This window comes from Tachyglossus aculeatus, chromosome 1 (assembly GCF_015852505.1).
Source record: "Tachyglossus aculeatus isolate mTacAcu1 chromosome 1, mTacAcu1.pri, whole genome shotgun sequence".
In the NCBI taxonomy this organism is placed as follows: domain Eukaryota; kingdom Metazoa; phylum Chordata; class Mammalia; order Monotremata; family Tachyglossidae; genus Tachyglossus; species Tachyglossus aculeatus.
Window position 1 is genome coordinate 65,530,833 of NC_052066.1, and position 27,129 is coordinate 65,557,961.

The 27,129-nt window shown below is 45.3% G+C and overlaps 1 protein-coding gene across 2 annotated transcripts in view; it reads left to right on the forward strand.

Annotated features, from left to right (window-relative positions):
- IGF2BP2 (insulin like growth factor 2 mRNA binding protein 2) overlaps nucleotides 1-27,129 on the forward strand; it is a 324,744-nt gene that overhangs the window by 248,271 nt on the left and 49,344 nt on the right. For both annotated transcript variants that reach the window (XM_038762344.1, XM_038762421.1), the window contains exons 5-10: nucleotides 117-180; nucleotides 3,971-4,240; nucleotides 10,950-11,084; nucleotides 15,307-15,429; nucleotides 16,174-16,309; nucleotides 17,018-17,146. In XM_038762344.1, coding sequence (XP_038618272.1) covers nucleotides 117-180; nucleotides 3,971-4,240; nucleotides 10,950-11,084; nucleotides 15,307-15,429; nucleotides 16,174-16,309; nucleotides 17,018-17,146 — 857 coding nt within the window. The remainder of the gene's footprint in view (nucleotides 1-116; nucleotides 181-3,970; nucleotides 4,241-10,949; nucleotides 11,085-15,306; nucleotides 15,430-16,173; nucleotides 16,310-17,017; nucleotides 17,147-27,129) is intronic.

Sequence of the window (27,129 nt, forward strand, 5' to 3'; positions counted from 1 at the left end):
CTCACAGATCTGGTCAGAGCATTCGTACTTACAGATTCCGTGTAACTAGAGGTGGTCAGTGACTCATCCTCTCTCTTGTCTGAAAAATAATGTTTCCTGTCATTTTCTTTCCCTAGTCAATACGGATACCGAAACTGCAGTTGTCAACGTAACATATGCAACAAAAGAAGAGGCAAAAGTGTAAGTGCCTTTATTTTAGTTTGGTTGTTGAAGTTCACAGGATTAAGCGTTTATCTGGTAGACACAAAATGTGAACAAGTCCACCGATCCCCCGGACCATTCACCTCGGCTGATTTCTCAGCTCACTGGCTGAGATTTATTGGTTTTTATCACAGAGCAAGCTTGGTTTGCTGTTGTTTGTGAAGATAACTATGCTATCTACCACTCGTTGGTGCCGTACTTATTTGCATTTACTCACCCTATTTTTTCTGCACAACTTTCATGACACTGAAACATGCATGGGGCAATTATGCGGGTCAAAAATGGGAGAAGAAAAAGGGGAGAAGGAGAGGAAGGAGAAAGGTAAGAGGGCACTTGAGACTGCATCTCCTGTTTCTGTTGCCTTATCCCAAGGACTCCATTCAATAGACACTCAGCAAAACTCCCGCCTCCGTTTGTCCTCTTCCTTCCCCGGAATTATGCCTGTCTCCATGAAGAAACTCCCCATTTTCTGGGAAACGTCCGTCTCTGCTGCCTTACCCCATTCTTACCCTTTTCCTTTTCTTCTTCTGCCTCGTCCTCCTCTTCTTCTTCCTCACATCCCCCGAGAAACACAACTGACATATGCCGCTATCACTGTTTTCAGTTGCGTGAACCAAAAAATAACTCCTCCTCTAAACTCTGAGGTGCAGTTATGGAGTTCCCTCTAACTTGGAACATTCTCCCCCTCCATATATGCCAGACCAGCACTCTCCCTACCTTCTAAGCCTTATTAAGGTCGCATCTCCTCCAAGAGGCCTTCCTCATTTAAGTCCTCTTTTCCCCAGCTCCCTTGTGCGTCATCTATGCACTTGGACCTGTGACCTGTGAACATTTGATATTTGCCCCACCCTCAAACCCACAGTCCTTATTTATATACATATATACAAATTATATGTTATACATTATTTCTTTATATTCATGTCCGTTTCCTCCTTTTGACTGTTAGTCCGTTGTGGGCTAAGAACATGTCTACCAACTCTGTTGTAGAGAAGCAGCGTGGCTTAGTGGAAAGCAAGGGCTTGGGAGTCAGAGTTTGTGGGTTCTAATCCCGACTCCGCCACTTGTCAGCTGTGTGACTTTGGGCAAGTCACTTCATTTCTCTGTGCCTCAGTTACCTCATCTGTAAAATGGGGATTAATCAATCAATCAATCGTATTTATTGAGCACTTACTGTATGCAGAGCACTGTACTAAGAGCTTGGGAAGTACAAGTTGGCAACATATACAGTCCCTACCCAACAGTGGGCTCACAGTCTAAAAGGGGGAGACAGATAACAAAACCTAACATACTAACAAAATAAAATAAATAGAATAGATATGTACAAGTAAAACAAATAAATAAATAGAGTAATAATAAACAAATAAATAGAGTAAGATTAAGTAATAGATTAAGATTGTGAAGTGGGACAACCTGATAAGCTTTGTATCTATCCCAGGGCTTGAACAGTGCTTAGCCCATAGTAAGCACTTAACAAATACCATTATTATTATTATTATCACTCTCCCAAGCACTTAGTACAGAGCTCTGAACATAGTAAGCGCTCAACAAATACCATTTTTGATGATGATGCCGATCATAGTGGAGTTGAGTAAATATAGTATTTGAAGGAGGACAGATGTCACCAGTGCTTTGACCTAACTACAAAAGTCTCTCCGCTCTGTTGTAGAGGAGGTGAAGGAGGAAAAGGCAGGAAAGAAGTGAGTGGTTGGTGCTGTTTCATTGTCCAAACCCCAACTCATCCCTAGGCTCATCTTTGCCGCCCTCAGTTTGCCACCGCAGCCTTGAAATGCAACTCTAGTTTCTGTCTAGTTCGCCTCTCACACTTCCCTGTCCCCTCATCCCTCCCACCCCCCTCTTCTCACAAGCAGGCGGTGAGTCACGTCTGTGTGTTGGGGTAACATCTCGTTGCCTGTGTGGTCTATCACACCTTAAAACAAGTCTCCCCCCTCCCTCAATTTACTTGAGGTTCTACATGCAGTACTCCTCTCAGTGTCACACCTGGAGAGTTTCCAGTCCTCTACCAGTCTTGGCTTTGGGAGTCAAGCAGAGGGCTACCCATTCCACTCCTAGCTTGGCCAGTGGCTAGCCAGTGGAAGGCAATCTGCTACAAGTCAAAACTCCCCCATGCTGGGCAGCAGCGGCACGGGAGAGAGGCAAGGGCGGAGACTCGAGTTGACTGCGCGGAAGGCGAAAACGGTCAACCACTTCTGTATTTTGACCAAGAAAACTCTATGGATCCACTACCAGAACGATTGCAGATGGCGAGTGGGGCGTTCTGGGAGAGATGTGTCCGGAGTATCACTATGGGTCAGAAACGACTCAACGGCATAAGACAAGACAGGACTACATGCGGTACTTTAAGTATCTCTTTTCAATCTGCTCTTTATTTTCTGATTACAAAAATAGATTTTGTAAAACAGAACAAATTGGACTTTGACATTTCCTAGAAGCACAGCAGTTTCCACTAATTCACTACAGATTACACATCAATCCACAGCTCTCTTCTTTTTCCCCTTCTCTTTGGCATCCAGGATAAGATGCATTATTAATGAGAAACTGAAAAAGCAGTCTATCATTTAGCGTGAGCTTTTAGGGAATTGGGCACTAGAGTAAGGCCTGAACTGGCATCTCTTAAAAATATAAAAAAAAAACTATGGGTACCTGTAAACCTTTGAGTAGCCTAATGGAAAGAACACATGTTTAGGAAATCAGGAGACCTACGTTCTACTACCTACTCTGCCACTGACCTGTTAGGGGATCTTGGGAAAGTTGCTGAACCTCTCTGTGCCTCAGTTCCGTCTCCTATAAGATAGCGATGATACAAGCGTGCTCTCTCTCTCTCTCTCTCTCTCTCTCTCTCTCTCTCTTTCTCTCTCTTTCTCTCTTCCTCTCTCTTTTCCTCTCCCTCTCTGTCTCCCTCTCCCTCTCTCCCCTTCTCCTCCCATCCCCCTCCCCATCTGTTTGTCTGTCTATTCATCCATCTATCTCAGATTGTGAGCCCCATACAGGGCAGACATGACTATCATAGATCTACTGTTGCTCTAAACATATAGTAAGCATCATTATAAGTAAATTGTAAAAAAAATGAGCATTTGTTAAGCGCTTACTATGTGCCAAGCACTGCTCTAAGCACTGGGGGATAAAAGGTAATCAGGTTGTCCCACATGGGGCTCCCAGTCTTAATCCCCATTTTACAAATGAGGTAACTGAGGCCCAGAGAAAAGAAGTGACTTGCCCAAAGTCGCACAGCTGACCTGTGGTGGAGCCGGGATTAGAACCCATGACTTCTGACTCCCAAGGCCGGGCTCTTTCCATTGAGCCTGGCTGCTTCTCTAGTAATAACGGCATTAGACACTTACCATGTTTCGAACACCGTAGTAAGCACTGGAGTAGATACAAGCTAATGAGGTCCGACACATTCCATGTCCCATATGTGAATCACGGTCTTAAGTAGGAGGGGAGGAGGGAGAACAGGTATCGAATCCCCCTTTGACCGCTGAGGCACTGAGAATCAATCAATCGTATTTATTGAGCGCTTACTATGTGCAGAGCACTGTGAAGTGAAGTGACTTGTCCATGGTTATACAGCAGGCAAGTGGCAGACCCTGAATAAGAACCCAGGTCCTCCGACTCCCAGCCCGTGCTCTTTCCACTAGGCCACGATTGCTCTGTGAGTAAACCGGTAGACCTGAGCACAAGACGAGTGGCCGGGCCGGGATTAGAACCCACGTCCTCCCGACTCCTCTGACACCTCCCGCCTCCATTTCAGAGCCATCGAGAAGCTGAGCGGTCACCAGTTTGAGAACTATTCCTTCAAGATCTCCTACATCCCGGACGAAGAGGCGAGCTCCCCTCAGCCCCCTCAGCGAGCTCGTCGCGGGGCACATTCGAGGGAGCAAGGCCAGTCTCCGGGAAGTTCCACGCAGTCCAAACCGCTCGATTTTCCGCTTCGGATCCTGGTCCCCACCCAGTTTGTTGGAGCGATCATAGGAAAGGAAGGTTTGACCATAAAGAACCTTACTAAGCAAACCCAATCCAAGTAAGTACCTCGTTTAGTTTGCCCCTCGGCTTTCGCGTCTTGGGGGTTGCCTGCGTCGGCTTTTTCTAACCCTTTAGTGAAGCAGTTTCAATCAATTAATCAACCAATCGTATTTATTGAGCGCTTACTGTGTGCAGAGCACTGTTCTAAGCGCTTGGGAATTACAAGTTGGCAACATATAGAGACAGTCTCTACCCAACAGTGGGCTTTCCAACTTTCATTGGTGGGGTGGGGGCAGCGATCGCTTGGAATGTTGTCATAGTTTTTGTTGTTGTTTGAAAGAAATGATTTTCCCGTTCGGCACGCTGGAGTTTGTAATTATTATTTTGGGGCTTGCGGGGGCTAACGTTCTAACTCTGGGATTTGTCGTAGTTGACCAGCCGTACGTTTTCACTGTTCGTTTTCTAGCTTGATGGTAAAGCTCCAACGGACAGGTATAGATGTCATTGTGTGCTTTTGTGTCCAAGTCTAAAAATGCCAAGGACCCAGTGTGGAGAGTAAAGCTGGATTTTTCAGAGGCCCAAGATTTCCTTCTCTCAGCCTTTCCCTCCCCTTCTGAAGTCCCGGTTCCGATTCTGCCAGGGGAGTAAACTAAACCTCAGGGTGAATAGGCCTCTTTGGGTGCATTCATTCTTTCTGGTCCCCGAGGCACATTCACCAAGGATGGGTAACGATTCATGGTGGCCCAGAAATGAGCAATTTTGAATTCTTCTTTAAACCATTTACTGTCCATTTGGAAGGCCTATTCCGGGCAGATGTCGAGCTAGTTGTAGATGGGCAAATTTTAGTATTTAACTGCAAGGTGGTACTAAGGATACCATTTTCTGAGTCTGGTAGCTCACTAAAAGGCTCTCTACTAGTCAGAACAAGTTAATTCTGCTTCCCGCAAAATAATAATAATAATGACATTTGTTAAGCGCTTTCTATGTGCAAAGTACTGTTCTAAGCGCTGCGGAGAATAGAAGGTGATCAGGTTGTCCCTAGTGGGGCTCACAGTCTTAATGCCCATTTTACAGATGAGGTAACTGAGGCCCAGAGAAGTTAAGTGACTTGCCCAAAGTCACACGGCTGACAGTTGGCGGAGCCGGGATTAGAACCCACAACCCCTGACTCTCAAGCCTGTGTTCTTTCCACTGAGCCACGCTGCGTCTCTAAAATGCCTAATTGACCCCTGCAAGGAGCAGTTGACTCACCTGTTAGGAATCATCCTATCATCTCCAGATGTTCATTTTATGGAGGGGGAAATATATAGTACAAGATTTGGCATCCCCAGCCCGGCACAGCAAAACCAAAACTCAGCCCCAGACTGAGCCCCTTCCTTCCTCTCCCCCTCGTCCCCCCCTCCATCCCCCCATCTTACCTCCTTCGCTTCCCCCCAGCACCTGTATATATGTATATATGTTTGTACATATTTATTACTCTATTTATTTACTTATTTATTTTACTTGTACATATCTATTCTATTTATTTTATTTTGTTAGTATGTTTGGTTTTGTTCTCTGTCTCCCCCTTTTAGACGGTGAGCCCACTGCTGGGTAGGGACTGTCTCTATATGTTACCAACTTGTACTTCCCAAGCGCTTAGTACAGTGCTCTGCACACAGTAAGCGCTCAATAAATACGATTGATGATGATGATGATGATGATGAGAAGGTGTGATGACAAATATTAGCAGGTCTGGCAACAAATTTTTGCCTCCTTTCCTCTTCCTCCACCAGTGATCGACAGAACATTGCCCAGGTCCGTGTGAGAAATCCAGGGAAGGAGCTGGGGATCCCGGAGGATGAGGAGACCCCTTTTCCCAGAATCATCCTGCCCAACCGCTCTTCCCTGTATCTCCCTTTCCCTCAACTTATCCTCACTCTCCTCCCACTCCACCCCAGCCCGTCCCTATAGTTCCTTCTCAAGCCAACCTACTTGTTGTCCCTCGCTCTCCTCCCTCCCGTGGCTCAGTGGGAAGAGCCCGGGCTTTGGAGTCAGAGGTCATGGGTTCAAATCCCGGCTCCACCAACTGTCAGCTGTGTGACTTTGGGCAAGTCGCTTCACTTCTCTGTACCTCGGTTCCCTCATCTGTAAAATGGGGATTAAAACTGTGAGCCCCCCGTGGGATAACCTGATCACCTTGTAACCTCCCCAGCGCTTAGACTAGTGCTTTGTACATAGTAAGCACTTAACAAATACCATCATTATTATTATTATTATTCATTCATTCAATTGTATTTATTGAGCGCTTACTGTGTGCAGAGCACTGTACTAAGCGCATGGGAAGTACAAGTCGGCAATATATAGAGGTGGTCCCTACCCAACAATGGGCTCACAGTCTAAACTTCCTGTTTACACTCTCCTACCTTTTGGAACTCCCTCCCCTTCACACAGCAGACCAATGCTCTCCCTATCTTTAAAGCTCTTCTGGAATCATTCATACATTCAATCAATCATATTTATCATAGAGAAGCAGCGTGGCTCAGTGGAAAGAGCCCGGGCTTTGGAGTCAGAGGTCGTGGGTTCGGATCCCAACTCCACCACAAGTCTGCTGTGTGACCTTGGGCCAGTCACTTAACTTCTCTGAGCCCCAGTTCCCTCATCTGTAAAAATGGGGATTAAGACTGTGAGCCCCCCGTGGGACAACTTGATCACATTGTATCCCCCCCGGCGCTTAGAGCAGTGCTTTGCACATAGTAAGTGCTTAACAAATGCCATCATTATTTTATTTATTTATTCATCAAGCACTCTCAGTGTGCAGAGCACTGAACTAAGCTCTTGGGAGAGTACACTATAACAATAAGCAGACACAGTCCCTGCCCACAGCAAGCATGGTGCCGTGGACAGAGGTCTGCCATTTGTCTGCTGGGTGACCTTGGGCAAGTCACTTCACTTCTCCAGGCCTCAGTTACCTCATCTGTAAAATGGCCATTGAGACTGTGAGCCCGAGATGGGACAGGGACTGTGTCCAACCTGATTTGCTTGTGTCTACCCCAGTGCTTATTACGGCGCCTGGCGCCTAGTAAATGCTTAACAAATACCACAATTATTATTATTAGAGGGAGAGACAGGCATAAATAAAAATAAATTACAGATAAGAACATAAGGGCTGTGGAGTCCCAACCTTTACATACCCCACGACTTGGGCCCTTGATCTGGAGCAGATGAGGGAGAAAAGCGCGTAGTACAGTGCTTTGCACACAGTAAGCCCTCAATAAATACAATTAAATGAACAAAGGGGAGATTCCCTTCCCCTCCCCCCGCCTTACCTCCTTCCCCTCCCCACAGCCCCTGTATATATATATATATATATATTTGTACATATTTATTACTCTATTTATTTTACTTCTACATATTTACTATTCTATTTATTTTATTTTGTTAATATGTTTTGTTTTGTCATCTGTCTCCCCCTTCTAGACTGTGAGCCCACTATTGGGTAGGGACCATCTCTATATGTCTCCAACTTGTACTTCCCAAGCGCTTAGTACAGTGCTCTGCACACAGTAAGCGCTCAATAAATACGATTGAATGAATGAATGAATGAATGAACACTTCTATTGCTTCCAACTGCTTGTCCTTTATTTTAGTATCTGTTTCCTTGGCAAGATTGTACGGGCCTTGTGGACAGGGATGGTGTATCCTAAACCTGTTTTACTCTCCCAAGCACATAGTACAGTGCTGCGCACACAGTACATGCTCACTCAGTACTCTTGATTGATTTATTCCACTGGCCACTTCACCTATTTTTTACTCCTTCGTCCCATAATCTGGGAAGTCTTCTCAACTCTCGGAGCAACCACTGCACACCCTAGTTGGCACGGACAACAACGTCGTGCCATGTATGCAGGAAGCCAAGAACTTGGTCACCAAGTGCTTAGTACCGTGCTCTGCACACAGTAAGCGCTCAATAAGTACGATTGAATGAATCAACTTCTTTCTCCATTCCATCCCGATTATAAGCCCCCTTTTTCAGCGTGGCTTAATGGAAAGAGCACGGGAGTCAGAGGTCAGGGGTTCAAATCCCGGCTCCGCCACTTGTCAGCTGTGTGACTTTGGGCAAGTCACTTCACTTCTCTGGGCCTCAGTTACCTCATCTGTAAAATGGGAATTAAGACTGTGAGCCCCCCATGGGACAACCTGATCACCTTGTAACCTCCCCAGCACTTAGAACCATGCTTTGCACATAGTAAGTGCTTAATGAATAATAATAATTATTAGTAGTAGTAGTAATAGTAATAACAATGATGACATTTGTTAAGCACTTACTATGTGCCAGGCACTGTATTAAGCTCTGGGATGGATGCAGGTAAATCGGGTTGGACGCAGTCCCATGTCCCATGTGGCACTCATAGTCTCATTCCCCATTTTACAGATGAGGTAACTGAGGCCCAGAGAATAATAATAATGTTGGTATTTGTTAAGCACTTACTATGTGCCAAGCACTGTTCTAAGCGCTAGGGTAGATACAAGGTAATCAGGTTGCCCCGTGTGTGGCTCACAGTCTTCATCCCCATTTTATAGATGAAGGAACTGAGGCAGAGAAGTTAAACGACTTGCCCAAAGTCACAGAGAAGTGAAGTGACTTGCTCAAGGCCACACAGCAGACAAGTGGCTGGGCTGGAATTAGAACCCATGACTTTCTGACTCCCAGCCCTGTGTTTTTATCCACTATGCCATGCTGCTTGTTCCAAAGATCCTCCCTGCCGCTGTTAAATACTGTTAATTATTTGCATTTTGGCAGAGGTTTCTGTTAGGACCTTAGTACTGAGGGTCAGTAATAATAATAATAACCATAATGGCATTTATTAAGTGCTTACTATGTGCAAAGCACTGTTCTAAGCGCTGGGAGGTTACAAGGTGATCAGGTTGTCCCACGGGGGGCTCACAGTCTTAATCCCCATTTTCCAGATGAGGGAACTGAGGCCCAGAGAAGTGAAGTGACTTACCCAAAGTCACACAGCTGACAATTGGAGGAGCCAGGATTTGAACCCATGACCTCTGACTCCAGAGCCCGGGGTCTTTCCACTGAGCCACGCTGCTTAGTCTCCAATGACGGAATTCTCTTGCAATTTCTCTTCTGGAGGAAGCGAGTGACAGAGTGGGCCCTAGTTGGAAGGAAGTAGCAAAGAGAAGGAAACCAGAAAGTATGGCCTAGTGGATACAGCCTGGGACTGGGAGTCAGGAGGTCATGGGTTCTAATCCTGGCTCTACCACTTAATAATAATAATAATAATAATCATAATGATGGCATTTGTTAAGCACTTACTATGTGCAAAGCACTGTTCTAAGCGCTGGGGGGATACAAGGTGATCAGGTTGTCCCACGGGGGGATCACAGTCTTAATCCCCATTTTACAGATGAGGGAACTGAGGCTCAGAGAAGTTAAGTGACTTGCCCAAGGTCACACAGCAGACATGTGGCGGAGCCGGGATTTGAACCCATGGCTCCCAAGCCCGGGCTCTTTCCACTGAGCCCGTGCTCTTTCCACTGAGCCACGCTGCTTCTCTGACTTGTCTGCTGTGTGACCTTGGGCAAGTCACTTCACTTCTCTGGACCTCAGTTGTGGATTGAGACTATGAGCCCCACATGGGACAGGGACTCTGTTCAATCCGATTTTCCTGTATCCACCCCAGTGCTTAGTACAGTGCCTGGCACATAGTAAGTGCTTAACAAATAACATTATTAGTAGGATAATTGAATAATATTAATATTATAATATCAATATAATTAGAATAATATTAATATTATACTATTAATATAATAATTGGAATAATATTATCATACCATTAATATAATAATTAGAATAATATTAATATTATAATATTAATATAATAATAATTAGAATAATATTAATATTATGCTATTAATATAATAATTGGAATAATATTAATATACTTTTAATATAATAATTAGAATAATATTAATACTGTACTATTAATATAATAATAATTAGAATAATATTTGTGTGTGGTGGGGAGCGTGTTGGGAAAGGAAGATTTATTGCTTCCAAATTTATGAGTATTGTTTTCACTTGAACTTGGCATTTGCTTCCTTCCAGATAATAATAATAACGATGGTACTTGTTAAGTGCTTACTGTGTGCTAAGCACTATTCTAAGCACTGGGGTTGATACAAGGTAATCAGGTTGGACACAGTCCATTTACCACATAGGGCTCACACCCTTAATCCCCGTACTACAAATGAGGTAACTGAGGCTCAGAGAAGTGAAGTGACTTGCCCACGATCACACAGCAGACACGTGGCAGAGCCGGGATTAGAACCCTTGACCTTCTAAGTCCCAGGCCCATGGTCTATCCATTTAGCCATGTTGCTTCTCTCCAGATGTTAGCCGGGGAAGCTCACAGGGACTGATTTGTCAAATTGGTGTGCTATTGCTGTCATTTACCCAGCATCTGAACTGTTTTCACTCCCCATCACCGTTGCAAGTGTGTATCTGACCGGAATTCCAAGTGAGCCCAGGGAGAACTAATCCTTTTATTTGGCTTTAGCTTCTTTCGGGTTCCTGAAGTTCTCTGACTCCAACCTAGCTGCTGATCCTTTTGAGAACGTCCGTGATTCAGAAGTACTATTGCCTGTTTGTTCTCATGTACAAAGACAGACAGTGATGTAACGTGTACTGCCTTGACGTCATTTGAAGATGCTCTTGTGGTCTACCAGCGCAGTCCTGGGTGATTTGGTGTCTTGTGTGGGTTCTCTCTGAGCAGGGTAGACATTCACAGAAAGGAGAATGCCGGGGCAGCGGAAAAGCCGATCACTATCCACGCCACCCCCGAGGGGTCCTCCGAAGCCTGCCGTCTGATTCTCGAAATCATGCAGAAAGAGGCCGATGAGACCAAGTCGTAAGTTTTATAACTGTGAATTCGGGGTCGCTCCCCTGGGCGGAGAAAGCGGTTCTCCTTGCTCTGAAGCCTAGAAGTGAGAAAGCCAGGCCTTCAGTGAATTCCCCTTAGCTAAGAAATGAATGTTTCAGGAATTACAAGGGGTTAGGGAATGTGTCTGTTTATTGTTATATTATCCTCTCCCAAGCACTTAGTACAGTGCACATAGTAAGCACTCATTAAATATGATTGAAAGAATGAATAAATGAATGATTGATCTAAGTCTCTAAATCCAAAGTTTTAGATCAATCTGACCTGGAACGCCCTCCGTCTTTATATCTGACAGAAAAGTACTCTTCCCACCTTCAAAGCTTATCGAAGGCACATCTCCTCCAAGATATCTTTCCTGACTAAACCCTCCTTTCTTCTTCCCCCACTCCCTTATAAGTCACCCTGACTTGCTTCCTTTATTCATGCCCTCTGCCCCCAATTCTATAGCACTTACATACATATCCATCATGTATATGTTTATATTTGTGTCTCTTGTATTCTACTCTCCCAAGGACTTAGTACAGTGATCTGCACACACTAAGCTTATATTTGTCGTTTGGGAGAGTACAGTATAACAGAGTTGGAAGGACACATTCCCTGCACACAACAAGCTTACAATCTAGAGGAGTTGATGAGTTCTCAAAGTGGTCTGGCTCCCCCTTCTAGACTGTGAGCCCGTTGTTGGGTAGGGACCATCTCTACATGTTGCCAACTTGTACTTCCGAAGCGCTTAGTACAGTGCTCTGCACACAGTAAGCGCTCAATAAATATGATTGAATGAATAATAGCGATGATAATTTTGGTACTTGTGCTGTTATTACATGCCAAGCACTGTAGTATTAACAGGGGTAGATAAAGCCTATTTAGTTGGACACAGTTCCTGTCCCACATGGGGCTCAGAGTCTAGGTAGGAGGGAGAACAGGTATTAAATCCCCATTTTACAGATGGAGAAACTGAGCCACAGAGAAATTGTGTGACTCATCTTAGGCCACTCAGCACACAAGTGGCAGAGCCGGGATTAGAACCCAGGTCCTTTGGCTCCCAGGCCCGGGCTCTTTCCACTAGGCCACGCTGCTTAGCTCAAAAACTTGCTTTACTGACTGTTGAATTGTGGGGCTTGTAAGAATTCACCTACCACCCCAACTCCAAATACATTGGAATTAGACCCTCTATCTCTTTCCCTCTTTTTCCTTTTGTTTCCTGGGTAAATAACGATCATAATAATTATGGTATTTGTTAAGTGCTTACTAGATGCCAGGTACTGTACTAACCGCTGGGGTAGAGACAAGGAAATCGTGTTGGACTCAGTCCCCGTCCCATGTGAGGCTCACAGTCTCAATCCCCATTTTCCAGATGAGGTCACTGTAGCACAGAGAAGTAAAGTGACTTGTCCAAGGTCACACAGCAGACAAGTGGCGGAGCCGGGATTAGAACCCGTGACCTTCTGGCTCCCAGGGCCATGCTCTTTCCACTATGCCACACTGCTTCTTGAAGGACCTCTTTCTGTCTTGGCTGTGATTAACTAGGAATGTTGTAACCCCCATAGCCTCACTGAAGATTTCTTTCAAAAAGACTGCCCAGTAGGCCAACTGGACTATTGTTACACTAATCATCTCCATTCAACCTGCTAAAAATATTAATGTAGCAAACCAAGCTGAATAAAATATTAAAGGATTCCTCTACGAGTTCCCTTCCGGGCTTTGTTTTTCTCCACTAGCAATATCAAAGTCATTGGTCCAAAGTTTGCATTTTACAAATATTGTTCATGGGGAAATCCAACAGCTCGTCAACGCTAACTCAATCAATCAATGGTATTTATTGAGTGCTCGCTGTATGCAGAGCACTATACTAAGCGCTTGGGCCATCCTAAAAAAACCCTCTCTTGACCCCACCTCACCTTCTAGTTATCGTCCCATATCCCTCCTACCATTCCTTTCCAAACTCCTTGAACGAGTTGTCTACACGCGCTGCCTAGAATTCCTCAACAACAACTCTCTCCTCGACCCCCCTCCAGTCTGGCTTCCGTCCCCTTCATTCCACGGAAACTGCGCTCTCAAAGGTCACCAATGACCTCCTGCTTGCCAAATCCAACGGCTCATACTCTGTCCTAATCCTCCTCGACCTCTCAGCTGCCTTTGACACTGTGGACCACCCCCTTCTCCTCAACACGTTATCTGACCTTGGCTTCACAGACTCCGTCCTCTCCTGGTTCTCCTCTTATCTCTCCGGTCGTTCTTTCTCAGTCTCTTTTGCAGGCTCCTCCTCCCCCTCCCATCCTCTTACTGTGGGAGTTCCCCAAGGTTCAGTGCTTGGTCCCCTTCTGTTCTCAATCTACACTCACTCCCTTGGTGACCTCATTCGCTCCCACGGCTTCAACTATCACCTCTACGCTGATGACACCCAGATCTACATCTCTGCCCCTGCTCTCTCCCCCTCCCTCCAGGCTCGCATCTCCTCCTGCCTTCAGGACATCTCCATCTGGATGTCCGCCCGCCACCTAAAGCTCAACATGTCGAAGACTGAGCTCCTTGTCTTCCCTCCCAAACCTTGTCCTCTCCCTGACTTTCCCATCTCTGTTGACGGCACTACCATCCTTCCCGTCTCACAAGCCCGCAACCTTGGTGTCATCCTCGACTCCGCTCTCTCATTCACCCCTCACATCCAAGCCGTCACCAAAACCTGCCGGTCTCAGCTCCGCAACATTGCCAAGATCCGCTCTTTCCTCTCCATCCAAACCGCTACCCTGCTAATTCAAGCTCTCATCCTATCCCGTCTGGACTACTGCACTAGCCTTCTCTCTGATCTCCCATCCTCGTGTCTCTCTCCACTTCAATCCATACTTCATGCTGCTGCCCGGATTATCTTTGTCCAGAAACGCTCTGGACATATCACTCCCCTCCTCAAAAACCTCCAATGGCTACCGATCAATCTGCGCATCAGGCAGAAACTCCTCACCCTGGGCTTCAAGGCTCTCCATCACCTCGCCCCCTCCTACCTCACCTCCCTTCTCTCCTTCTACTGCCCAGCCCGCACCCTCCGCTCCTCCACCACTAATCTCCTCACTGTACCTCGCTCTCGCCTGTCCCGCCATCGACCCCCGGCCCACGTCATCCCCCGGGCCTGGAATGCCCTCCCTCTGCCCATCCGCCAAGCTAGCTCTCTTCCTCCCTTCAAGGCCCTGCTGAGAGCTCACCTCCTCCAGGAGGCCTTCCCAGATTGAGCCCCTTCTTTCCTCTCCCCCTCGTCCCCCTCTCCATCCCCCCGCCTTACCGCCTTCCCCTCCCCACAGCACCTGTATATATGTATATATGGTTGTACATATTTATTACTCTGTTTATTTATTTATTTATTTATTTATTTTACTTGTACATTTCTATCCTACTTATTTTATTTTGTTGGTATGTTTGGTTCTGTTCTCTGTCTCCCCCTTTTGGACTGTGAGCCCACTATCGGGTAGGGACTGTCTCTATGTGATGCCAATTTGTACTTCCCAAGCGCTTAGTACAGTGCTCTGCACATAGTAAGCGCTCAATAAATACGATTGATTGATTGATTGATTGGGCGAGGACAACGTGTTAGAGTTGGTAGGTTCGATACCTGCCTATCGGGTGCTTGCATTCTACGGGGGAGGTGGATATTGACGTAAATTACAGATGGGGAAATAGAGTATAAGAACTTTAAGCTCGTCTTCTAGACTGTAAGCTCATTGTGGGCAGGGAATGGGTGTGTTTACTGTCGGACTGTACTCCCCCCAAGCGCTTAGTACATTGTTCTGCATGCAGTAAGCACTCGATAAATACCACTGAATGAATGAATGAAATTTATGTAGCTGCTGTGGGGATGGTGTGAGTATCATTCATTCAATCATTCAATCATATTTATTGGGCGCTTACTGTGTGCAGAGCACTGTACTAAGCGCTTGGGAAGCACAAGTTGGCAACGTATAGAGACAGTCCCTACAGTGGGTTTAAGGAGTCCAGAGCCGCGTGCATAGTCGTTGAAGAGAGGAGGGCAGATGGAGAATGAGGGCTATGAAAATGACATTCCTCTGAAGGGAGTCCTTAACTCTGAGGAGCTCAAAATCATGTTTTTTAAAAGCAAATCTCCTTAAGCTAAGAGTAGCACCAAGATACTATGACCATTTCAGAGTAGCAAAGCTAACATCCTGTGTGGTGGGGTTTTTTTTTCCAGCGCTGAAGAAATTCCTCTGAAAATCTTAGCCCACAATAGTTTGGTTGGAAGACTGATTGGAAAAGAGGGACGGAACCTGAAGAAAATCGAACAAGACACAGGGACCAAGATAACCATTTCTCCGTAAGCTACCGGTTCTGATAATTTGTCTAAAGGGAACTGAGCAGTGCTGGAATCTGCTCTCCTGGTGCCCTTATTTCCAAAACTGGGAACTGCAGAGGTTCATTCAATTCACTCATTCAATCGTAGTTACTGAGCGTTTACTGTGTGCAAAGCACTGTACTAAGTGCTTGGGAGAGTACAATACAACAACAGACACATGCCCTGCCCACAACGAGTTGTCAGTCTAGAGGTTGGGCAGCAAAATAAAGAACTTCCCCAAGTCTGGCACTGGAGAGATGGCCGACAAGGATTGAAGAGAGAATAATACAGCTCTGGAATTTTTTTTATGGTGTTTGTTAAGCTCTCCCCAAGTACCAGGAACTGTACTAAGCACTGGGATAGATACAAGCTAATCAGGTTGGACACAGTCCATGTCCCCTGTGGGGGTCGTAGTACTGATCCCCATTTTACAGATGATGTAACTGGGGCACAGAGAAGTTAAATGACTTTCCCAAGATCACACAGCAGATAAGTGGCAGAGCTGGGATTAAAACCCAGGTGCTTCTGACTCCCAGGGCCGGGCTCTATTTACTAGGCTATGCTGCTTCTCGATGCCATCTGTTTTTTAACATCCCTTAATAGAAGTATCTTGACATGCGCAAAAGGGATAGTAGGAAAGAACAGCAGTGTTTTCTCTCCTGGGCTTTGTTTTTTGATTCAGTAATTATATGTGCTTTTTTTCTTTCCCCTTTTGATATCAACCAGGTTACAGGATTTGACCATTTATAACCCTGAAAGAACCATCACAGTGAAGGGCAGTATTGAAGCTTGCTCTAATGCCGAAGTAGAGATCATGAAGAAACTCCGTGAGGCCTACGAGAATGACGTTGTGGCTGTTAATGTAAGTTTCTACCATTTCCACCGTCCTCGCCCCGGTTTTGAGGTGGGATTGCCGACGGACCGTGAGATAAGAAAGCTGGCCACAAAGAAACACCCCGATATCGGGCCAACTCCTGATTATCAGAAATACGGATGTCTAAGGATAACGACATGGCGAAACAAAATCTGTACATCATCCCCCAAATTACATTTGTGCCAGTCTTCCGCCTTCTTCATCTTCAAAGATGAAACCACCAGTGGAGAAAGAGACCTGTGATCTGAATGCGACTGAAAAGACTCTCTTCTCAGTGCGCAGAGAAGAATCGCGGAGGCACTAATTTTTATCGAAATTCATTCATTCAGTCGTATTTATTGAGCACTTACTGTGTGCAGAGCACTGTACTAAGCGCTTGGGAAGTACAATTCAGCAACAAATAGGAAATGCACCGGAGTCAGGCAGCAGGAGAAAGTCAAAGCTGGGGGGGTCTGAATTACGTGAAAAATGGATGATTAATCCATGAAAAATCACAGATTTGCCATGTTTATTTAATCCATTTGAAGGTGTGGACCCCCTTGATTTTGGAAGATGTAGACCCTCCATCCCGATTTGGAATTGACTCAGGCAAATTAAGTCCTTTTCAGTCGACGCGTCTCTTTCCTTCCTTTCTCCTTTTCTCTACCCCCTCTTCCCTCATTTACTCTTCTCTCCTTTCTCTCTTTGTGTTTCTAGCAACAAGCCAATCTGATCCCAGGGCTGAACCTCAGTGCACTTGGCATCTTTTCCACAGGATTGTCCATGCTTCCTTCCACCGCTGGTCCCCATGGGGCAACAGCTGCCACACCCTACAACCCCTTCGCTGTAAGTAGTGTCACGGGCAGCCTCTCCAATCCGTGGATTTGTGTGTCCGTTGATAGTGGCTCATCGGGATTGCGGTAGCTTCACCTTAACAGCAGAGCAGTCACCTTTTATTCTGACATCAGGTTTTCACCGTTCTAAAATTTAGGAAAAGGAATCACGTCGGAGTGTCGTTTGTGTCCTTGGCCTAAAGTGGCAACGTTTTTAGGGAACGTTGAAAAAATTCCACTGAACCGCTTCCAAGATGTTCATGAAAATCTTGTATGCCCAGAAAAAAAAAAAAGAAATAAATCAAGGTTTGGAGCCATTGGGGATTCTACCTTGGAGACTTAGAGATGCTTTCATTGTAAAGGCAAGACTGACCCAGAAATAAGCCGAAAGTGTTTCACCTTCTTGTTATGGGGAAGGAGTTCTCTGGAAAGGGAAGAAATTACCAGCTAGTGAAAATGGAGTTGGGGGATTGTATTTTAAGCACACTGCAAGGCTTGCTTCAGCTGTCCATGACCCAGATCAGAATAAGGATTGGGTCTTTTTGAGCTATTACGCCTTTCCGGACACATCTCTCTTTCTGAGCATTCTGTTTTCTCCTCGATAACCCTTCCCATCTGATTAATTCGTGGCTTCTTTGAATCCAGTATTCAGCATCTCCCAAATACGTGATGGTATTAATTCAACAACTATCTTTCCATTCTGAAGCATGAAGGCCAAAACTCATCTGAGAGAGTAACCGTTCTGTTGAGCGACGTTTTCGGGGCACCTATAAAATCTGCACGTGTGCAAGCCGCCTGCCGTTTCCTGCAGCAAAATTCTGATCTTCCTTCCTTCTTAAGCGTCTTTCTCGGGGAGTTCCTTTGGACTTTGGGGGTCTTCAGGGATTCAGAGGAGCATGAAACTTTGGCATGAGCTTGGCAGACACAACTTGGGAAAGTTTGACTTGAAACGACTGCGTTGGCTGTAAATAAATCCCCTAGCAATCAATCAGTAGTATTTATTGAGCGCTTTCTATGGGCAGAGCACTGCACTAAGCAGTTGAGAGAGTATTTGATTCTGGCATTACTGAGGGGAAGTGTAGACTTGACTCAGGGTTAGGATATTGTGAAGTGTTAGCGTTAGCTATGGAGGTCACGGTTTCCCGAAAACAAGCTTGAGCATTGTCCTTTATCAGTCACAACGTTATTAATGTCTTAGCCATTTTATGCATCTCCTGTTTCTTCCCTCGCCTGATTTTTGTTCTTTGACAAAGTGTCCGTATTAGAAACTGAGAAAGGGGCTACTGTATTTGTTTATTTTGGGGAAAATATGACAACCACAGATTGATGAGTTGTGGTTAAGTTGTAGAATGTTCTGGTTGGTCAAGATGTAATAGGAAAGCTTGAAGGGAAAAAAGGATGTATACTTATGGTGTCTCCTTAAGTAGGATGTCTTTTCTAAGTAATGATGTGGTGTGCATGTTGTCAGGATAATTGTGGTGACAGCCACTTAAGGGATTTGGATGCTGTTTTGTGTTTTCATTTTTCTGGATGTATACTTCTTGGGGAAGCTGAGTTATTGGTGTCTGAATAAATGCTGGGAATGTTCAAAGGGTGTGTGCGTCTGTGTATGTGTGTGTGAGAGAGAGAGAGAGAGAGAGAGAGAGAGAGAGAGAGGAGTTATGGGAAATTGTATTTGTGAAGTCCTCCTTTAGATAAATAAAGCACTGTAAAATGCTTAATCACCGTAGGTATCAACTTTGGAACAGAGCTGTTAACTTTGCACAGAATTCAAGCAATCAATCAATGGTATTTATTGAGTGTTTACTGTGTGCAGAGCGCTGTATTAAGCGCTTGGGAGAGTTCAATACAACAGAGTCGGTAGACATGTTCTCTGCCCAAAACGAGGTGAAGCGCAGGGAGGTGATTTGGCAGGGGTACAAGAAGCCCCCGGCTTGGTCGAGTGAGTTAAACCCCACTTCCAGCCTGAGGCTGATCAGAAGAGGGGCCACCACCTTGGCCTCCAAGGTCTAAGAGCTGAGTTGGACAATCATTCATTCAATCGATTCATTTAATCATATTTATTGAGTGCTTACTGTGTGCAGGCTGTGGGAGTGAGGCTCATGGAGTCACCTCCACAGTTGTAATTCTGGAAGGGTAAATGTCTCCACTCCCTTCTGTTGCCATCCCGGTAATGTATCCCATTCATACCACAACCTTTACAATCATCTGAAAAGGTGATACCTTTTCTAAAATTCTGAACAAAATGGAATTCATTTCGGAGATCAGTTATAGGCTTTATTCACTTCAAAAGCAATTTCCATATTTGCTTTTCACACAGGATAAGGTCTACATTTGAATTTTTTTTTCATCTAATGCTTAATGTTGCAGGAGTTGTTGCGTGATTTCAGGGAAGAGAATCAGTTATGAGAAAGAGTTTTTTTGGGGATGCGTCCAGGATGAAATTTCTCCCAAGTCAGATGTGACAGCTAGAAGACTTCTGTACCTTCTTGATGCCCTTTTGGGGTGGCTTTCTAGCTACTGGGGGCACTCACCCCTGGGGGCTGAAACTGCAGCTACTGATATTGGATATTCACCCCACCCTCAACCCCAAAGCACTTATGTACGTATCTTTATACGCTATAAATTATTTCTATCAACGTCTATCTCCCCCTCTAGACTGTAAGCTCGTTTTGGGCAGGGAACGTGTCTGCCAATTCTGCTGTATTGTACTCTCCCAGTGATAATTAACAATAGTAACTGTGGTGTTTGTTAAGCGCCAGACGCTGTAATAAGCATTGTCCATTATCAGTCTCAATGGTATTAATGTCAAAGCCATTTTATGTATCGCCTGTTTCTTGCCTTGCCCGGCACTGTATTAAGCCCTGGGGTGGATGCAAGCAAATGGGGGCTCGCAGTCTCAATCCCCATTTTACAGGTGACGTAACTGAGGCCCAGAGAAGTGCAGCGACTTGGCCAAGGTCACACAGCAGACAAGCACTTAGTACAGTGCTCAGTAAATGCCAGTGAGGATGATGACGATACTAAAAGGCTCCCGGGAATGTCCCCTGTTTACCTCAGCGGAGTCCCCAGGTTAAAGCCCATTTTGCAGTGATGGGAAAAGATGGTTGGGAGTCTGGAGGAGAGTGTTGACTTCCACTTTGAGCAGCCATGGAATCATCTTTGAGAAAGATACCTACAGATGTGGGTGTACACATGCAAGCACGCACATACACGTACTCCCACACGCAAACACTCACATGTAACAACCATAAATTGAGGCTTAGACCATGGGTTCGGGGACCAGTCCAGGATTAGTATTCTATGCAAGGACCATGCTCATTTCCATTATCACCCCATTTCTCTCCTGCCATTCCTCTTGAAACTCCTTAAGTGAGTTTTCTACACCCACTACCTCCATTTTTCAATTCTCTCCTTAACCTCCTGCAATCTGGCTTCCACCCCTTTCACTTCAAGAAGACGGCCCTCCCGCTTCTAGACTGTGAGCCCATTGTTGGGTAGGGACCGTCTCTATATGTTGCCGACTTGTACTTCCCAAGCACTTAGTACAGTGCTCTGCACACAGTAAGCGCTCAATAAATACGATTGAATGAATTAGGGTGTCTGTTAAATGCTTACTATGTGTCAAACACTGTTCTAAGCATTGGGTTAGGTACAAGCTAATCAGTCTGGGCACAGTCCTTGTCCCACAAGGGGCTAACAGTCTAAGTGAGGGGGAGAACAGGTATCGAATCCCCATTTTTCAGATGAGAAAACTAAGGCAGAGAAACATGAAGAGACTTGCCTAAGGTCCCACAGCAGGCGGGGGTGGAGCCGGAATTAGAACTCAGCTCCTCTGAATCCCAGGTCTGTGCTCTTACCACCGGGCTAAGCTGCTCCTCTGAAGCTAAAAGTCCATGTGGTTCTTGGGAACGCTCCTTCTCTCTGCAGGAATGGGAAACCAAATCCTCCAACCCTCCCTCTCCCTAATTTCAAAAAATATGGTATGTAGCATAGAAGGACAAGGACTATGGCCCCTGTTATTAGCCTAGAACTGAAGCTTCCCCAATACCTGGCCCTGCCCTTCTAATGAAGCAATCAATCAATCAGTGGTATTTATTGAGCGCTCAGAGCACTATACTAAGCATTTGGGGTAGTACAATACAACAGAATTAACTGACATCTTCATTCCTTGCCCATAACAAGCTGTCCCTTTTTATCTGGACTATTTCTGTCCTAGTAGTTATTCAGATTGTCAGATTTTTCACAGTTCCAGCACCAAATTCTTGGTGTACGCTGGGAAACATTTTTAAAACCATTCTTTTTGGGTTGTAAGCTCCCTGAGAATAGGGCCTGTAATGTCTATTTAACTCCCTTCGCACGATCTCCAGCATAGTGCCATCACCAGTGGGAGCCCAATCACCAAACGTAATGATAAAGAATCGAATGGTAATTTTGCCCTGATTTGCCCTAATTCATTCATTCATTCAGTCGTATTTATTGAGCGCTTACTGTGTGCAGAGCACTAAGCACTTGGAAAGTACAATTCGGCAACATATAGAGACATTGTACCATCCATTAAAAGGGAAGAGCAGTATTTGAAAAAGATATCAATTATCGGAAACTTTCAGGAAACCTAAATGGAAAAAATGTGAGTTCTCTCAGAAACCCAGTGGATACTTTTAATATTTTCTGGCTCTAAGTTAAGGATGTTGAAAATGTATTATCACAAGCCATAATGCCTCATTTGGATCCAACCTACCCTCTCCTGACAGGCAGATCTATGCCCTCAACTCTGCCTTCTCTACTGCTCTCCACTCTCTCACTCCCCTAACCTCTGTCAGTCTCTAACACCAATCAATCAATCAATCAATCAATCGTATTTACTGAGCGCTTACTGTGTGCAGAGCACTGTACTAAGATCTTGGGAAGTACAAATTGGCAACATATAGAGACGGTCCCCACCCAACAGTGGGCTCACAGTCTAGAAGGGGGAGACAGAGAACGAAACAAAACATATTAACAAAACAAAATAAATCGAATAGATATGTACAAGTAAAATAAATAAATAAATAGAGTAATAAATACGTACAAACATTCATTCATTCATTCAATGGTATCCTCTCAGCCCTGGGTCACCTCCACAGTGCATTTCCTCCACTTGTGCTTAGATGTGTCCCCTTTTCTCACCCCCCCCACCACCTCAGCCCCGCAGCACATATGTACATATCCATAATCCATTTATTTAAATTAATATCTGTCTCCCCCTCTAGACTGTAAGCTCACTGTGAGCAGGGCACATGTCTAACATACCTACATGTCTACTAAATCCAACCTGATTTGTTTGTATCCACCCCAGCGCTTAGAACAGTGTCTGGCACATAGTAACCACTTAAAAAATGCTACAATTATTATCATTAATAATAATAATGGCATTTGTTAAACGCTTACTATGTGCAAAGCACTGTTCTAAGCGCTGGGGGGATACAAGGTGATCAAGTTGTCCCACATGGGGCTCATTTTACAGATTATTAGTATTATTATTAACAAATACCAAATACCATAAATACCAAATAATTATTAACAAATATTATTATTATTGATGATGATGGCATTTGTTAAGCGCTTACTATGTGCCAAGCACTGTTCTATGCAGTGGGGGAGATACAAGGTAATCGGGTTGTCCCACGTGGGGCTTACAGTCTTAATCCCCATTTTACAAAGGAGGTAACTGAGGCACAGAGAAGTGAAGTGACTTGCCCACACCTGATAAGTGGCGGAGCCAGGATTAGAACCCATGACCTCTGACTCCCAAGACCCTGCTCTTTCCACTAAGCCACACTGCTTCTCAATTATTATTGTCATTATCATTGTTATTATTGTTACCAACTCTGTTATATTTTACCCTCCCAAGCACTTAGTACAGTGCTCTGCACACAGTAAATGCTCAATCAGTACCATTGATTGATCTCGTGCTTGAGCTCCAGAGTGATGCTGTTGGAAATCCAGCTTTCGGGCTGCCCTCGTCCACCTAGGACATCCTCAATCAATCAACCAATCAATCAATCGTATTTATTGAGTGCTTACTGTGTGCAGAGCACTGTACTAAGCGCTTGGGAAGTACAAGTTGGCAACATATAGAGCCGGTCCCTACCCAACAGTGGGCTCACAGTCTAGAAGGGGGAGACGGAGAACAAAACCAAACATATTAACAAAATAAAATAAATCGAATAGATATGTACAAGTAAAATAAATAAATAAATGGAGTAATAAATACATACAAGCATATATACATGTGTTGTGGGGAAGGGAAGGAGGTAAGGCGGGGGGATGGAGGGGGAAAATTTATTAAAATTTATTAAGCGCTTACTACATGCAAAGCACTGTTCTAAGCACTGGGGAGGTTACAAGGTGATCAGGTTGTCCCTCGTGGGGCTCACAGTCTTAATCCCCATTTTACAGATGAAGTAACTGAGGCCCAGAGAAGTTAAGTGACTTGCCCAACGTCACACAGCTGACAATTGGCGGAGCCGGGATTTGAACCCATGACCTCTGACTCCAAAGCCCGGGCTCTTTCCTACTGAGCCACGCTGCTTCTCCAGCTGATCACCTGCGCTAACACTGCCCTCTCCGCAGCCCAGCCACAAGACTTCTCCTTCTGCTCTCCCAAGCCCATTTGCCTAATTCTTAAATTCAACCCCTGAGTCCTTGCTTGCCTCATTACCTACCCAGGAAGACATTGCCATCTGTTTCCTCGACAAAACTGAGAGCATCAGGGGTGAACTCCTTAAAACCTCCCCCTCACCCCTCCAGTCCCACCCCCTTCCTACCTCCTCAGACTCCCTCACCTTTCCCAGTCGTCCTTCAAGAGATCTCCTGCTTCCTTTCAAAAGCTACCCTTTCACCTGCGCCTCCGACCCCATCCCCTCATAGTTTATTTAAATGCTCGCCCTCTTCCCGACCATCTTCAAACACTCACCCTCCAAAGGCTCCTTCCCCTCTGCTTTCAAATATGCCCATGAATCCCCTATCATCATCATCATCATCAATCGTATTTATTGAGCGCTTACTGTGTGTAGAGCACTGTACTAAGCACTTGGGAAGTACAAGTTGGCAACATATAGAGACAGTCCCTACCCAACAGTGGGCTCACAGTCTAAAAGGGGGAGGAGAGCAAAAGCTACCCTTAACCTCACCGCCCGCACCATGTATCGTCCTACTTAACTCCTACCAGTCTCCAAACTCTTGAACAGTTCATTTCCAAACACTGCCTCCGCCCCGTTCAACCCCCTGCAATCTGGCTTCCATCTCCGCCACTCTACTGAAACGGCAGTGTTGGCCTCCTTGTCAGATGCAATGGACTCTATTCCATTTTATTCTTCAGTTGCATTTAGACGTCGGACCACCCCGCTCCCCTGGAAACACTATCTAATCTCGTTTTCACTGAGACTGTCCTCTGCTGGTTCTCCTCCTCCTCCTCTGGACACACCTTCTCAGTCTCTTGTCTCTTTCACCTGCTTTTCCTCTGCTTTTTATTCCCTATCAATGCCTCAGGGCCCTTCTATTTTCCATTTCATCCCCCTGTCATGGAGCACTCATTCACTATCTATATGACTCACAAACCTATCTTTCCCAGACTGAGCCCCCCTTTTCCTCTCCTCCCCCTTCCCTCCCCATCACCCCAACTCGCTCCCTTTGCTCTCCCCCCTTCCTACCCCACAGCACTTGTGTATATATGAACACATTTATAAGTGTAATTCTATTTATTTTTATTAATGATGTGTATATATCTATAATTCTATTTATATAGATGCTACTGATGCCTGTTTACTTGTTTTGATGTCTGTCTTCCCCCTTCTAGACCGTTAGCCCGTTGTGGGCAGGGATTGTCTTTATTTGTTGCTGAATTGTACTTCCCAAGCACTTAGGACACACAGTAAGTGCTCAATAAATATGATTGAATCAATGAATGAATCTTTCCAGCTCCAACCTCTTCCTTTTTCTACATTTTTGCATCTCCTCTTGCCTTCAGGACATCTCTACTTGGACGTCCTGCTGACAGCTTCTACTGGAAAATCCAAACTTGGCTTCAATCAATCAATCAATCAATCATATTTACTGAGCGCTTACTGTGTGCAGAGCACTGTACTAAGCGCTTGGGAAGTACAAGTTGGCAACATATAGAGACAGTCCCTACCCAACAGTGGGCTCACAGTCTAAAAGGGGGAGACAGAGAACAAAACCAAACGTACTAACAAAATAAAATAAATAGAATAGATATGTACAAGATAAATAAATAAATAACAGTGTCCCCTCCTGGTTCACCTCCTATCTCTCTGGCCGCTCCTTCTCAGTATCTTTCACGGGCTCCTCCTCTGCCTCCCACCCCCTAACTAAGGGAGCCCCTCAAGGTTCAGTTCTGGGTTTCCTCTAGTCTCCATCTATGTTCATTCCCTTGGAGAACTCATTCTAATTTAGAGAAGCAGCATGGTGTAGCAGATACCGCCCATGCCTGGGAGTCAGAAGGTCATGAGTTCTAATCCCGGCTACCCCGCTTGTCTGCTGGATGACCTTGGGCAAGTTTTCACCTCTCTGGGCCTCAGTTCCCTCATTTGTAAATGGGGATTAAGACTGTGAGCCCTGTGTGGGACAGGGACTGTGCCCAACCCAATAACCCTATACCACCCCAGTGCTTAGAACAGTATCCTGGCACATAGTAAGCACTTAACAAATACCATAAGTATTACTAGTATTATTATTCACTTATATGGCTTCAGCTGCCACCTCTATGTGGATGATACCCAAGTCTACATCTCCATCCCTGATCTCTCTCCCTCTCGACAGTCTCCCATTTCCTCCTGCCTTCAGTACATCTCTACTTGGATCTCAGACTGAAAGTGTCCCAAACAGAACTCCTTATCTTCCCCCGCAAACCTTGTCCTCCCCGTGTCTTTCCCATCACTGTAGACAGCACCACCATTGATCCTGTCTCGCAAGCCAACCTTGTTGTTATCCTCGACTCATCTCTCTCATTCAACCCATGTATTCAATCTATCACCAAATCCTGTCAGTTCAACCTTCAACACATTGATAAAACCCTCTCCTTCCTCTCCTTCCCCACTGCTACCACGTTAATCCAAGCATTTATCCTATCCTGTCTTGATTACTGCATCATCCTCCTTCTTACCTTCCTGCCTCCTATCTGTCATCCCTCCACTCCAAACTTCGCTTTGCTGCCTGGATCATTTTTCTACAGAACCTTTCAGTCAAAGTTTCCCCACTCCTCAAGAACCTCCAGTAGTTGCCCATCCGCCTTCACATCAACCAGAAACTCCTTACTGTTGGTTTTAAAGCACTCAATTCCTTGCCCCCTCCTACCTTTGCATTCCTGATTTTCTCCTGCAACCCAGCCTGCCCACTTTGCTCCTCTAATGCCAATCTACTTACTGGACCTCTATCTCACCTATCTTGGCTCCAACCTCTTGCCCACATCCTGCCTCTGGCCTGGAGCCCTCTCCCTCCTCATATCTGACAGATGATCACTTTCCCCACCTTCAAAACTTTATTAAATCCCAACTCCAAAAGGCCTTCCCTGACTAAGCCCTCATTTCCTCTTCTCCTACTCCCTTCTGCGTCACTCTTGAGCTGGGGTTTTTACCCTTTATTCACCCTTCCCTCAGCCCCACAGCACTGATGTCCATATCTGTAATTTCTTTATATTAATGTCTGTCTCCCCCTCTAGACTGTAAGCTTGTTATGGGCTGGGAATGTGTCTACCAACTCTGATATATTGTACTCCCCCAAGCACTTACTACACAGTGCTGTGCACACAATAAGTACTGAATAAATGCCATTGCTTGATTGACTGACACCTCAAACTTAACACATCCAAAACTGAACTCCTCATCTTCCCACCCACATCTTCTCCTCCTCCCAACCTTTTCATTGCAGTTGACAACACCGCCAGTGTCCCTGTCTCACAAGCCCCACCTTGGCTTATCCTCATTCATTCATTCA